The sequence below is a fragment of the Anser cygnoides genome, chromosome 6, assembly GCF_040182565.1.
Source record: "Anser cygnoides isolate HZ-2024a breed goose chromosome 6, Taihu_goose_T2T_genome, whole genome shotgun sequence".
In the NCBI taxonomy this organism is placed as follows: domain Eukaryota; kingdom Metazoa; phylum Chordata; class Aves; order Anseriformes; family Anatidae; genus Anser; species Anser cygnoides.
This window is the reverse complement of record NC_089878.1, coordinates 36,416,485-36,431,575: the sequence shown is the minus strand read 5'-3', so window position 1 is coordinate 36,431,575 and position 15,091 is coordinate 36,416,485. Positions and strand designations below refer to the sequence as shown.

Below are 15,091 nucleotides of genomic sequence, written 5' to 3'. Positions count from 1 at the left end.
CCTTGTAGTACTTCAGTACCTATGCAGTCTTTATAAAGGTATTGAAAAAAAAAGTGCTCAGAAAAAAAACACCAACAACAATCAGAAATGTTGAATGCCAGCTAAGCCAAAATATCTTTTGGTTATTAATGAATAGTTTCCAGTTTGGAACATTAAGTAATTTGTTCGCTTGCAGTAGAGCAACTCACAAGTGCTTTAATTTATCTTGCTGGCAGGCATCCAGTTCAAGGGTGCAACAGTATATGCTCCAAAATGAGCAGACAGTCTCCATATGGAACATTATTACTTATAAGGATGATTTTTGTATCATTTAGATCACTAATGATGGCTTCCAGTACAGTAATTCCAGAGTGCTGACCCTGTATGACACAGTCTGCCAGGCCTGTGAATCCCATCCAACCGGACTTTGTAAATTAAAGGTAATTTAAAGAGCATAAAGGTTTAATATGGATCATTCATCTCCTCCCTGGCCCTCTCTCTCCCTTTGATGTACTGTAATAACTGTTTTAGAAGAGGAAAATCTATTTCACAGGTCAGTTGCACAGTCTGATACTTTTCTGTCTTTTACAACCTCTTGTCCATGTGTGTTTTTTTTTTAAACCATATATATATATATATATATATATTACAAATGTATGGTATGAATACCTGATAGAGCATGCTTTATGGTGGGCCTTTCTCAGGATGGCTCTTCCCAAAGAGCATGGCTGACAATACGCATACTTTTTTGCTATACTTTTTAATGGAAGTAAATAAGACTGTGCGGTCTCCCCTGCCAGGCAGCTTGCCTTCACTGTTGAAGTGTCTCTCCTCAGAAGCTCTTTTACCTCTCCCAGGCTGCTTGGCAGGGGTAATGTAACTGTAAGGTATATCATTTCTATACCCATTTTCTGCTGTTGCAAAAGGTATACTATGATGCATGTTACACGGTTTTTGTCGTGTGAAAACACCCTTGAGAGAACATAAAACATTCTTGCTTACATTAAATACCACTAAGTACAAACATATAGTGCTTTGACAGTTTCAAAATCGTAATTAAAAGCCTAGTGCTATGTTTTAAACTGCCAGAATGCCAGGAACTGCCTGGAGAACGCTATATCCCTCTCATTATTATTAGTGTAGCATCTCCCATCCCTTAAAAAAGAGCTTTCCTGCTCTTATTTTCTAGAGGACTGCATGAGACACCTTTTCTGTTTTTTTCAGAGGGGCTTTAAAAGATACTTTTGGAGGGTGTTGGGTAAGGAATATTTGAATGTACTAATCCTGCTTTCTTACTACCCTGAGGCAAGCACAAATGAACAGGAGACCACCAGTCTTCATTCTTACAAAATGAAGATTAATCAGGTATATCTTAACCTATGTGCCTCACTGTTCTCATTAACGCTAATGGGAAAATACAGTTTTCAAAGTTGCACTGATTGCAATAAAGAACCAGTTACCAAAATAAAATGAAACTTCACATTTTTCAAATAAATCAGTGAATAGAAACTAGTTTATATGCCCAAATGAGGGCAAAGTCACTTAAATTTCAGATTAAAATTATTATGTCAAAACCATTTCAATTAAAGCTAGGTGGTTTGTTGGTTTGTTGTTTTTTGTTGTGTTTTTGTTGTTGTTTGTTTGTTTGTTTTTTTCAAGGGTTTTCCTTATTCTTACACTCTAGGAATTCAGAAGTATATACGTTTTCTCAATATGCTGGTGTTCTCTTTGTATTATAATAATTTCTACCCTAAGATGCTTCAAGGCACTATTTGAACTAGGCTTCCAATTGCATCAAACCACATTCTAATTACCCCTCTTACAACATTACTTTGTAATACCTAAATTGCTTTCAGAAAAGGTGTTTCAATTAGGGGACATTTTATGTCAGGCCATTTCGCATTTTGTGTTCCACGTTTATGGAGCCCATTCTCTAACACATTATCACATCAGAAAAAGCAGCTTTTTCATCAGAACTTCAAGTCTTTGAAAACAACAATGTAATAAAAATCTAATTAACATCCAAATTTTAATGTGGGAGATTTGTCATGTTGGGGCAATTATGAGCTTTTATTATTTTTTTTAAACTTACTCATTATTCTTAACTATTATTTATTTAAAATACAAGAAGTTGAGAAAGAAGAAAAGCAGTAAATAGCAAACACAAGGCCAGTAACAGGGCACACACCAGTCTCAGCACCATCTTTTGGGGCTGGTGGGACTATTTGCTGTGCCAGGCAGGTGGAAGGCCAGGAGCCCATGAATATGTACACTCTGAAGTCAGACATTTGATTACGGCACAAACAGGTAGCTGCTTTGAGTTTACCTCTTTTACCTACCAGTGCTAGTGAAAGCCCAGCGATCTGATCTTTCTAAGGGGCTGTGCAAAACCCCCAATGGTCACGGGATTTTTTTTCAGAGCAACGTGTATTCAAGTGAGGGAAAAGGAAAAATATCTTTGGGCCCTGGTAGCTTCTCCCTCCTGCTGTCCTGCTGTAGCCGGGGCGTTCTGCCATCTTCGGCCCCTATCGCTGTGTTCAGCCATTTCTCTACAATCACCTTGCAGAAGCCTAAACACTAATAAAGATCTTTATTCTGTTTTTATATCATTGCTTTTTCGTATTTTTATGAAGAACCTCCAGAAATAATTCAGTTACCAGAAAAGGGTTCCAAAATTTCAAATGGAGTTTTGTGCAAGTATTTTTTGTCAGTCTCATGCAACTCTATTCTGAGTGTTACCAAATAGTCGTCATGTTAGTAGTCACAGCTAGGAATAATGATCACATACAGTACATACCGATAAAATGAAAAAATAAAAATAAAAATCATGTTCTCATTCATCTATGATGAGCAGCATCACATGCTACCTAAGATAAAGGATTCACAGCTACAAGGATCTCACATGGAAACTGGAAAACCTCCATGTCTTGTTTTCTTCATGTCAGTAGAAAGTACTAGCGTTTAAATTGATATTATTTTATTCCTTCAAAAGACAAGCAAGCTCCTGCTTATCTACAGAAATATTAACTGCTAATTTCTTATCTTTCTTACTTCTTTTTTCCTTGCCTCCACCTCCCACCCATTTTTATTTCCTTTTTTGGCAGGAAAATACTTGTAATATAGATGGACTTTGCTATGGTGAAGGAGAGTCAAGCCCTACCAGTCCTTGTCTTCTCTGTGAACCTGACATTTCTAAGTTCACCTGGTCTATTAATGAAAGTAAGACCATTTTTTCTAAGATTTAGAAGCGCTTAGATGGGAATTTAATACTAAGTCTATGAAATGCACAGTTCATTTAGCTAACATGGGCCTAGCCTGCCTAGGACTTTATGTGGTGGGAATAACTGAGTGCACAGGAAGTCCAGCCTGATCAGCAGCAGGAAGCACTCCTCTGTGTGCACTAGGCATCTGGACTCTTATCTTGTCCTGGGTGAAACCTGACAAATTTCTAATTAAAAAAAGCAAAATAACACCTGAAAAAAAGAAATTTCGACATGCCCCATGCAGGGCCCAAGTCTGTCAGCTAAAGGTGATGGACCCTAAAAATGCCTGTGATCATCTCACAGGTACAAATCTTTAAGGGAACAATTTGAGGAAAACACTGCTTTTAAAACACTAATGTATATTTTTGGTATCTTTCCCTGAGCCAAATGCTATGAAATGCCACACAAAAGACCTTGGCCTGGCAGGGAGTCTAAGTGATAGGGAACAGCCACTCATTGCCTTCGCTGCCACGAAACCTAACGGCTCATTCTTCAACCCTTCATGGCACGGGTCATGGAGAAGGCTGCCTTTTGAAGCACCTCCTGAATGCTAAGGATTTAATCACAGTTTTTTCATGACTGCATCCCCAGTGTAAAAAACAACCACGGCTTAACACTTGCTTTACAGATAATCCATAAGTCTAGAAACATTGGTCTCATGGTGCATCTTCACACTTACATGAACATATCTACATCTGCTCCATATAAAGATTATAATAACACTTTTAAGTAGATTCATGTGTTGGAACTAGAGTTTCTCTGTAATTTTAGCTTCAGTAAGGAGAAGCAATTACAGAGAGGTATGTGAATGAGAGGACCTGTTTGATTTGCTTGTTCACAGTTTTATATTCCTGGAGTGACTGAAGGAATTCCTTCCCCTATTTCTTCTGGAAAGGAAAAGATTGATCTTTTCCTTGGGGAGCAACTGGGGATGCTCATGGACAGAGACTTCTACAGAGTGCGAGGCATGGCAGGAGAAACAGCAAAGGTGCAACACAGTGGCCAGAGTCCACAGCTCAATAGCCAGGGAGATAAGTGAGTTGGTACTCCCTTCTCAGAGATGATAGAAAGGCACTTAAGAAAGACTCTGCAGTTTCTGGCAATATGAGAAATCATAAGTTGTCCGAAACCAAGCTTAGAAGCAGGAACGCAATTGGAAGGGAAAGAGCTATTCATGAGCCCTTGGAATTTCTGTTCCAGACTAGCCACATTGAATTTTCTCTATTTAGAAACACACAGCTCTTGTTTATGTCCTAAAAAATCTGGTTCCTATAATTTAAATTTCCCTGCCAAGATAAGGCGTAGAGAGATCCATCCCAAGTGTTGTCCAACGAAGAATCCCATTACATGCTACTTGAAAGAGTACTTAGAATGCCTAATGGTAAGCCAGACCTGAAGAAAAACTTGTGTGCCTGAAAGAAAGCCTTTTTTCCTCCAAGGATATAATTGAGTTTAATGAGAGGTGTTAACTATGACACACAAATCTTGCCTCCATTCTGTCCTTCCACTGTATTGGCCACAGCTATATTATCTTCAGGGGTAAGCTGATTCTGACTGTCATATAAAATTCTCATTACCGGTACTAAGACATTTTAATTTTAAAATTTAGAAAATGGCTTAAAAGGAAAAAAAATCATTTATTTTGGAATTTATAAAACTAGGAGTGATCTATGAAATCAGGAACAGATCTTGGTTCACTTTTCAATAATTTAAAAATCTAAAAATATTGAAAAGGTACTTGTCAAGCTTGTTTTCAAATACATGAGTACCTTTTAAAAAGTACTGCAATAACTAGGAGTGTATATATGTTCACTGGATAGCAAGGAGGCCTCTGTGGAATTAAAAACACTCTTGTTCACAGACTGCCTTCAGAATATCTGATATTATCTTATTTTGTGGTCTACAGGTCTACAACATCTTGTAACCCTCCATCCAGTTAACACCTTTGTGTTTATCTCTAAATGCATACCAGCATCAATATTTCATTTATTACTTTGGGCACAACCTTTATGGGCTCCATGGTTTGAGTGTTTCTGAAGTAAAAGGTAAATTAATGGATGGAAGCTTTCAACAGTTTTGCCAGGACAATCTGCTGGCCAAGCAGTTTAGAAAGCTCTGATAGCACAGCAGCAATGAGTGCAGAGGCATTTAAATAATTGCATAATGTGAGACATGCTACAGAAAGCAGAGCTTGATAAAAGGATATGCACACACAAAGAATCCCTGATGATGACTTCCCACAAGCATTATGCAAAGACACATGCTGTCTTTATGAGAACACACGTATAGCTCGTATTTTTAGAGTGTGACTTGAAATTAATCCTCTATTAGAGATGTTCTCTAAGTTAAAAACAAGTATGCACAAATTGCATTGTGAGAAGATTCCTTTAAATATCAATATATGTCAATTTGTACTGCTGGTTAGAAAAGAAAGATGGCTTGAGACTGAGGAGGTTTAGGACACTGAGACAAAATTCCCAGCCCTGCACAGTGCTGCTGTCACCTCAGGGTATTCATCTGATCTTACTTTTCCTTGGTTTCTAATATTAAAATGTAATACTTTTCTCTACCTTGTCCTCTTTACATATTTATATTGGACATATCTTCAGGCAGCATTTGTCTTTTACTGTAAAATAGCCCAGTATAATTAGGCATTTATCTTCATTAAGGAAAGACTGAATGTAAACATCACTAAAAATAACAATGCCAATGTTGACATGATATGCACTACTGTCTCTAGGGATAGAGAATTTCAGTATCACTGATGTGCCTCTCCCAGCACTGAGATTTTTATTCTAGAAATGTCCAACTGAATTCAATCACACTGCTCAGACTTAATTACCACTCATGTGTAAAGGCAGTAGAATCTGCTCAACAGAAGAGTTACACAACTTCCTCACCCCTGCCCCATCCTCCCAGAGTTGTACACCCAATTTGTCATTCATCATTTTGAGAATTAGTTTGCTTATATTTAGGTAGATTGATTGATTGATAGATAGATTGATAGATAGATAGAATAAATAATATATACATGTATTAGAGATAAAATTAAAGTTTTAGTAAGAACTGAGGGAGGTGGACCAGTGAGAGGTTATAAAAGTCACGTCCAATCTCCTCCCATGTATCAGATAGACATCAAAAGTAATCAAAGTTCAGTATGGGGCATGAAAAAAATAGAAGTAAAAAAGTATACTATTTGGCAAAGCCATTTGCTGCCTCTAACACCCACGTTGTTTCCTCCATCAGTCTCAGGATGCTTTCTGCGCCCTCATGACTAAGAGCACCCCTAAGGAGACCCTCAGTCTGAATCTTCACGTGGGAGAAACTGGAATTTATGTAATCGTGGTTTCATTTTTTGCTATTTAGACAACCTGCCTCCTGTGTTCCAGGCCCCCTCCAGCCAGCTGCTGACATTTATTGGTGAGAATTTTGTTTACCAGTTAATAGCAGTGGATCCGGAAGGGTCAGCTGTGCTATTCATCCTAGAGGCTGGGCCGCAGGATGCCAGGCTCTCTCCTGCTGGCCTTCTTATCTGGAAAGTGGATTCAGAAGACAGGCAGACCTTTGAATTCACGGTGTCGGATGAATGCAATGCACAGAGCAGATATTCTATTGAGGTAAGGAAATGAATGCTTTAAAAGCAAAACAAAACAAACCTGTTTATCATGTCATCACTTCGGTGCAATTGTCGTTATAGCTAATAATTTGTTACTGTCTTAAAAACTCAGACTTCAGCTATTTCCTCATAAGGGTATATTATCCAGCATAGCAATAATGATCAATTAATGGAATAAATATCTCTGAGAACACAGAAACTACATATACAATGAACAAGAGAGAGTGCTATTGATTGCTGTTTGAAAGAACTCTCTTGCAGAGCCTGTTAATGGTTCATTAATCTGCTTTAAAATTCACATTCTGCATTTGGATTGCAGAAAAAAAGCATATAACATAAAAGACCAAGTTTTAGCTATAAAAGGGAGATTATAACTCACTCTCAATGATATTTTTAGAGGGTGTCTTGCTCTTATGTCATTACTCTACACTTTAAGTTTCTTGGCAGAGCTTGTGCATTGCTTTGTCTTTATTGTGTAGCCTAGCATTAATCCCATGATAGGATGAGCTAATAAAGTGGGATGCAGACTCTTGCCACAAGAGCAGTTTTGTGAAGAAAAGTAAAGGATTTTTTCCTAAAGATTCCAATTTTTACTCATTCAAACCACTGTCATCAAAAATACCAGTCTGCTGAACACACAAACAGCAAAGGGGAAACATTTCAAACTAGATCTGTGCTTAACTAGATGAGATAGTGCAAAGGTTCAAATCTATTGAAATGCTGTTCTCATCAATATATAACATGACCTGGATCTCTCTTCCTTGCAATAGAGACTGGCTAAAGAATGCCACAATCCTGTTCCTTCCTGGGAGACATTTGTAATGTAAAACAGTAAGAAAGGTACGCGGGCAAGCAAAGAGAAAAGATTTTTTTCAGTTCTTCTTTGAAGAATGAGGAACGAATCCTGCCCTCAGATATCATGTAAAAACTGCTGTTATAGCAAATAGGACTTTTTTCTTATAAGAAATTAGAATGTGCCCTTAAGTGTTGAAGAAAAATCCCTTTAATGTCACGCTTTCAGCCAAATAAATAAGTATGCTGAGTATGAGACCATCTATCCAGACAAAAGAAATTGGTTAGAAATAAGTTTTCATAATACTAGAAAATGTGTCTGCACTGCAAATCCATCCCTTCCTGAAGGGTACCAATACACCTCTCAGCAGTGATTATTTGGAGGATCATTATCACAACTCCCTTTTGCCTTCCTCAGGTTCGAGTGAAGCCCTGCAGCTGCCTCAATGGTGGAACGTGTGTTACCAATATTAAATTCCCTCCAGGCCTTGGTGAATATCTGTGCTTGTGTCCAAATGGATTTGATGGGGAGTTTTGCCAGGAAGATGTTAATGAGTGCAAGTCAAACCCATGTGGAAGCGGAACGTGTGTGGACGGCGTGGACCGCTACATCTGTAAATGTCCCCCTGGTTTGGGAGGTATGGCATCACTGTTCCCATCTCCAATTTAACTACAGACATATTGTGTTTCAGGGTATTTTGAGAGCACACAACCACAAGAATCTGTCAAATGGACTGCATTTGCTTCCTCTTCTTCTCCCATGACTCAGCTGTAGACAGATAGAAATCGTGTAAAGGCAGCTATCTAATTATCCATGCTCAAGGAAAGAGAAAAGACCTAAAGGTCTGTAGTTATGAAACGACCATTCAAGAAGGCTGCAAATCACTCTGATCTCAGCTTCCACTGGCTTATTTCCCAGCTGTCCATCCATGAGAAGAGCCAGAGGAAGACTGAGTGGAAGAGGGAAAAGGTGAAGATCCAGGACCCTCTCACACGCCTAAGGATTATAATAAATGTAGCCAATGAAAGAACTGTGAATGAATTATTTATTTATTTTTTTGTTTATTTGTTAGGTCTATGAAAGAGAAGTAGATATGGAAAGCATGCAGAAATAAATTCATTTAGTCCTAGTTGAAATTTCCTCAAGTTTAAGCCTTAGAAAACTGAAAGCCCATTGGGTTGTCAGACATACCAGTGGAACAAAAGCTAATCTTTTAAGCTGTTCAGGGCTGAACAAAATATGTTTTTAACAGATGCAGAGAAGAGCAATGATCAGCCCCCCCTACCCCACCCCCAAAAAAAAAAAAAAAAAAAAGATCTTTTTAGAAAGGCAGAATGTAAAGCATGAAGAGGAGGAGGGGAAGAATGAAATGCAGCGAAGACAACAGAGGTGGATGCAAGACATATGCTACAAACAGGAACAGAGGGAGTGAAAACCTGACATGTCAGGAGGAAGAGAAGCATCTAATAGATAATGGAGGTGAGGAGACAACATGTTGGTACCTGTCACGCCATTTATATTGTCAGCTTTGGTGCATTTGGGACATCTGTGAATGATTCCCACACAGTAGAAAGCACTTGTGACAGCACGTGGGGATGACCCCTCTGTTCTGCGGGCTGGTGCCAGCCACTCGAGGCTCTGCTGCTTGAAGCTTCTGGCGTTCGGCTGTGCTGAGTCGCTGCTGGGTCTCACAGAGCACCCAGCACCTCCTCCAAGCCAGGACCCACACTCGCTGCTCAGAGCATGACTCACTGCCAACACAACAGATTTTCATTTGGCCCAAGCATGCCTTCTGTAATTTCACTGAAGTTGTGGCCTTTTCATTCGCAGTTTAGCCTTTCCAGAGGTACAAGGCAATACTGAACATACGGGTTTTGTCCAGCATTTCTAGACTTGGCCCTTGCTTAACTTTGCAGACAAAGGGCTGCTAACATGGGTGCTGTTTAAGACAGCCACTCACTCACCCGGGTCACTAAACAGTCATTGGAAAGTGAAGGGTACTAACTAAAACTGTGTTAAAATGTCTCTTGGATCAGCACTATTTCAAAAGAAATAAAAAAAAAAAAAATCAACCTTAAGCTGAACTCAGCTTTCAGTACTCGAACTTGTCAAAAAAAAACCCTACTCTGCTCACATATGAAAGCACGAATGGATTCATGACACCTTTAACGTTGGCTGCTGTACAGTGCTACAGCTTTGAAAATACCAAGTAAAGGTAACATCAAAGGCATAGTGTCTATAATCAAAAACCTCTATTTTAAACAAAAGCAACAGATAGATTTCCCTCAGTGGGCTTATACAGGCAGAAAGGTACCCCTTCTCTTTCAGCAGGTCATGGCACTTTTGCTGTTTTAGTCATGCAGGATTGCAAGTCGAGATTTCATTACCTACAAAATTCCAGTGGGAATGAAACAAAAATAATTCAGAGTTGGGAGTTCAGAAAGTGCCCTGAACAATCCACATAATACCTAGAGGGTTGATCTTGTTGATCTAGTTGATCTGGTAGTGACTCCAGGTAATGCTACAGCACAGCCAAAGCCTGCTGCTATCCAAAGTGTTTATGCTGGAAAAGACTACTCATAGAGGAGAACACAAACATAAGAACAACATTAGAAAATGAAAGTTTATCCAAATATAAAAATCCCCAAACAAATCAGCACATGTAGAATGGCATGGTGCTGAATTCTGCTGGAAATGTTACTATAAGCACAGGGAAATTTGGGATCAGTTTTGGCTAGATTTGGCTAAACACCTTAAAAATACCGTGAGGAACAGTTCTTCATTGCCTTCAATGAGGTAGATTAAATGAATAAAAAGCAATATAATTCCATGCGTTAATAATGTCAGTGTATCTGCCCCCATTGTTTGATCTTCTCCAGCAGTTTCACACTGCTGACTTTACTCACTTTATGTGGTATTCCACGTAAATGGAGTGAAATCAAGCTCTATTATTCCACATAAAATAGTCTCCCATAATTACAATGCATTGCTTATAAATTCACATGAATTGTATTCTGAAATGTGGTTCTCATTCTTACACAAACAGTAAAGAGTGAAATACCCAACACTTTAAAATAGCATGTTTGAAAATAACATACAGACAACTCTGGAAACAAGGACATAGGACACCTTGATGGCCAGAGAAACACTCAGTTTTCTGCAACCCTTAAGTCCTGTCAGTTGAAATAAATATGTGTTGCTTTTGCTGTGCTTCCCTGGCCCAAAAAGCTAAAACAGAAGCAATAACAAAATACAAATATAATTGAGTGAAACAGGAATACAACTCAAAATTTTAATAGCAGGTAAGAAATTATAAGCAAGTGGAGCTGAAAGCCAGCTGGGAAATAGATGATTTTACTTCAGGGCAGGTTCTGTGACAACAATAAAAGCTCATCCTTGATGCTGTGTTTATGTCTCAATTCCCCAGAAAACCATCAATAATCTAATGAGAAGGCAATGCTATACTGCTCAAGTGACAGCACCATTTCACCGTCAAATCTTTACAAATGATAGGGAACAGGTAGTAGAAAGAAAATGTTAACTCTTTTGAGAGCTTCCCAAACATCACCGCAAGAGAAGAAGGATAGGGAACGAAGTGCCTTGCTAAATGGTAGTAATTCAAGTGCATCTGTGTATCTCAGGCAATGTAAGTGCGTAATTTAAGAATGGGAACAACGCAGGGAGAGAAGCCATAGGAAAATATGAGGAGGATGACTCCAGAATTATTAATACTTTGAATTTCTGCAGAGACTTACACATGCTTATCTCATTGTGTGTTCAAAGTACATTCATTTACCCTCACCGGTGGTAAAAACAATTCCTATTGTTTCTTCTTTGGGCTACTGAAAGCAAGAATATCATCTGCTTGAGAACAGAAACCCTTCTTGAAAAAAAAAAAAAAAGTATCTAAATCTCTAAATTGGAAAACCATTCTTTCTTCCAGTTATTAATATATAAAGGAGGAGGGGAGGAGAAGAAGCTATAATTTCATTTTACTTTTCAGGCAACTGAAAAAAAAATAAATTTGTTCATGGTGTATAATAACCTTAGAATTCCTCAATGAGATTGCTTCTTCATTTTGAATCAACATAACCTGAACACAGTCAAAAAGACTTTCTCTGCATCTGTAGGTGGTCAGCTCCTCTCGGGGTATAAAAGGACTTCATCTTCTCAGCCAATTTCTCATGCAGGGTTGGAGAAATAGAGCTGGCATGGAAACAGATGTTTCAACCCTGCAACCTGAGGATCTTTTATTCCTAATATTTTTATTTGTATGGTAACAGTGCCAACAGAATTGAGACTCTCTTGTGTTGCAGTGCACTGGAGGTCATGCAAGCATAACAACTGACATTTCTTGTTGCAGACAGTTTTCTGTCCATTTCTGCTGATTCTTCAGCAACCTTCAGCCAAGTTTCAGACTTTCTAAATATTTGTCATCAGACTCTCCTGGATTAACATTATGCCAAAATTGATCAGATACTGTTTAAAATCAAATCTATTTGAGTCAAAGTGCTTGCATAGTTCCACCTTTAAGTAACAAAATTCAGTCAAGTGGGTTTTAAAATTAAGCTTGCTATTTATGTTCTTCCTTGGTTTTTTGTAATTCTCTCATCTTTGAGATTTTTAAGTCAGACCCTTGCAAAACAGATTATATAGGAAGGAGGAGAAGGGACTGAGTGGGAAGAAGTTTTTGTTACTCAAAACTGTGAAATTCATTCTTGCTTTGATTGCCTGTGGTATCATGTTTAGTCTTTAAACTCTACCCAGTGAAAGAAAGTAATCACTAGTCTAATCAGTAATCCAAAATATAACAATGGAGGGAAAAAAAAGTAAGTTAATACCTGCAACACCAGGTAATGTCCACTTTAAATGAAACAAGGAGAGCTTTCCTAGAGCAAGAAACATGCAAAACCAGAACAATCTAGATTCAAATGGCACCAGAAAAGGGACATGCCTTTTGTTCTGCTTTTCTTTTTTTTTTTTTTTCCTTTTCTTTTTAATTTTTTTTCCCCGAGACAAAGCAGCCATGAGAAGGTGGAGTCAGTAGCTTCTTGAGACACCTCAATCAAGAGAGACTTCAATTAGATTTTCTTACATGGAGATACTATTTTAACTTGAAAGGAGCTGTGGAAGCTATCTGAAATGCTGAAACAATGAGAGATTATGTTGTAGAAGATGAATAATGATGTTCTGTTCTTATCATTCTGTAATTCATTCCTCTGTGACAAATTTCTCTTTTGAAGAAAAAAATATTATTTTATCCTTAAATCTTCTGCCATGATAAAGGTGAACAGCTAATATGGAATATGCCATTCTGTACCTTATGGTATGTCATGAAACAGGTACTTGGACTATTCAGACAGCGTCCCAATCTGCTTGAGTATTCCCACAGGGAACAAAGGGCATGCCTTAATAGAAATTATATGGGATAGTTTAAGACTGGACTGTCAGGACTGAATATTCTGGTAACCAACAATAGCCAAGCAAGTTTTCTCAAGTGCACAGAGAGAGCATCATGCATATCTGAAGCCAGAGGGAGTTTTTAAACAACATTGTATATGATTATTCTGTATCATTTAATGTTCAGCTAGTCATTTTAGCTTTTGGGTCAGCTTCCCCTGCAGGTACCCATTAAATCATTCAGTGTTGTGAATTTGAATATCAGTTACATCAAGGGATTTTTTAAATGCCTATTTCCAAAGTCAGCAATAGCCAAGACCCATTGTTTTGGATTCAGATCCTACAGCAGCTTATCTTCTGAACACCAGCACTGTGGCTTAGAGATATTTTCAGAGAGTTTCTTCAAATTTTAAATAGAAAAACCTGTAGGTTTTTTGTTTGTTGTATTTTATTTTTTAAAAAAAATGTCATCATTTTGTCTGATTTACCTTTAGCCAGACTGTGCTGTTGTACAATAAGCTGTTAATAGTGTGAGGTTCACATAGAAATGAAGACTGTCAGTACATGGCATATCCTAAAGTCAAAGTGGTGAGACTGGCTTCTTCAGTGTATGACAAAGATCTCGCATAAACATGACAACAAAAGCAGCAGCAAAGGTGTGAAATGTAGGGGCAATCATTTATTTAATATGCATAGTTTTCTAGGAGCAGTAGTCTCAGGTTCAGCACTTCTGGTGCCAATAACAACAGTAATAAACAGTGTGATAAAAGCAGGTTTAAGTGAGACAGTGGGGAATTTGGCACTATGTGAGTGATGTACCCTGTAATGAGTTTACAGCTGAGAAGTAAGCCTTAGTCTGCTTGAACATTTGAGCTGAGGAATAAACAGGGAATCTTTCCCAATTATTAACCTCCACTTTGTTTTGCCACAGGGCTTACTTGTCAGGAGGACAGGAATGAATGTGAAGAGAGTCTTTGTTTTCCTGGAGTGTCCTGTATGAATACCTTTGGATCATACATATGTGGAATTTGCCCCAGTGGGATGGAGGGAAATGGTAAAACTTGCAAATGTAAGTGCATGATTTGTTTCAATAGAAGGGTAAATATGGGTCCACTTCTACTACAATTATCCTTAATCAAGTACTTTGCCACTTGCTTCAAGGACAGACCTCTAAATATATAAACCACACTATTGTCATTTTATATTAATATGGATAATTGCAAATTGGTCTCGGTTTGCTATTTTTCACTGCAGTTTAGTTTCATTTTGATTAGAACGAACACCATAGCATACCAAAAAAACACATATATATATTTTTTCTAGATGCCAGCTAGATAGTTTGCCAAGGACATTCCCCAAGTTCTCCACTGTTTCACTCCTAAATATATCATCCACTAACAAGTACTCAGGGAACACCTCCAGGATTACTCCTGTTCTGAGTGAATGCAGGAAGGATATACAGTAGGAGAAAGAAGGTCTCGGGTAGTTTCATGAGAGGAAGGAGTCCATAGCTGCTGAGCTCACATTTGGCATAAAGTCATGCCACAGTTCCCAACTAAAAAAAGGCCAGGAACAATTTAATACCTGCTCAGTATTTGTTGTTGGGGCAGTCCTCAGCAAGTTCTTTAGTAGGGGGCTACACTGACTTTGTACCATGCTGAGACCTTTCCATCACAATGGGATGTGACCTACTCTGCTTTTTTTTTTTTCAGTCAAACACACGCAGGTTTTCTCCAGAAATAACATTTGGTGGGCAAGGAGGAGAAAACTCAGTATTTAATGTGTTTTGCATTTATTTGTTAGAGTTTCCAAATAAGCATAAAAAGCAAAAGAGCAAAAGATACAGATATCCACTTTTCCTCATATTGACTACCAAATGAAAAAAAAAAAAAACTGATGTAAAAAGACTCAGCTGTAATTGCAGAATCCTGGCATTAGCAGGATGGCTCTGGGTGGTTTACCAAATATACCTTTAATCATATTGCCTAATGTCTGTATAGAAATGCTTTCTTTAATGTATTGTTGAGCCATACTGATCAT

At 38.2% G+C, this 15,091-nt stretch overlaps 1 protein-coding gene across 6 annotated transcripts in view; it reads left to right on the top strand.

Annotated features, from left to right (window-relative positions):
- LOC106041006 (von Willebrand factor D and EGF domain-containing protein-like) overlaps positions 1–15,091 on the top strand; it is a 177,936-nt gene that overhangs the window by 101,842 nt on the left and 61,003 nt on the right. For 5 of the 6 annotated variants that reach the window (XM_066999142.1, XM_066999141.1, XM_013189239.3 and 2 more), the window contains 5 exons: positions 315–419; positions 3,084–3,198; positions 6,609–6,859; positions 8,069–8,288; positions 13,983–14,120. In XM_066999142.1, the coding sequence (XP_066855243.1) occupies positions 315–419; positions 3,084–3,198; positions 6,609–6,859; positions 8,069–8,288; positions 13,983–14,120 (829 nt within the window). The remainder of the gene's footprint in view (positions 1–314; positions 420–3,083; positions 3,199–6,608; positions 6,860–8,068; positions 8,289–13,982; positions 14,121–15,091) is intronic. The other variant, XM_066999140.1, reaches the window with a different exon arrangement.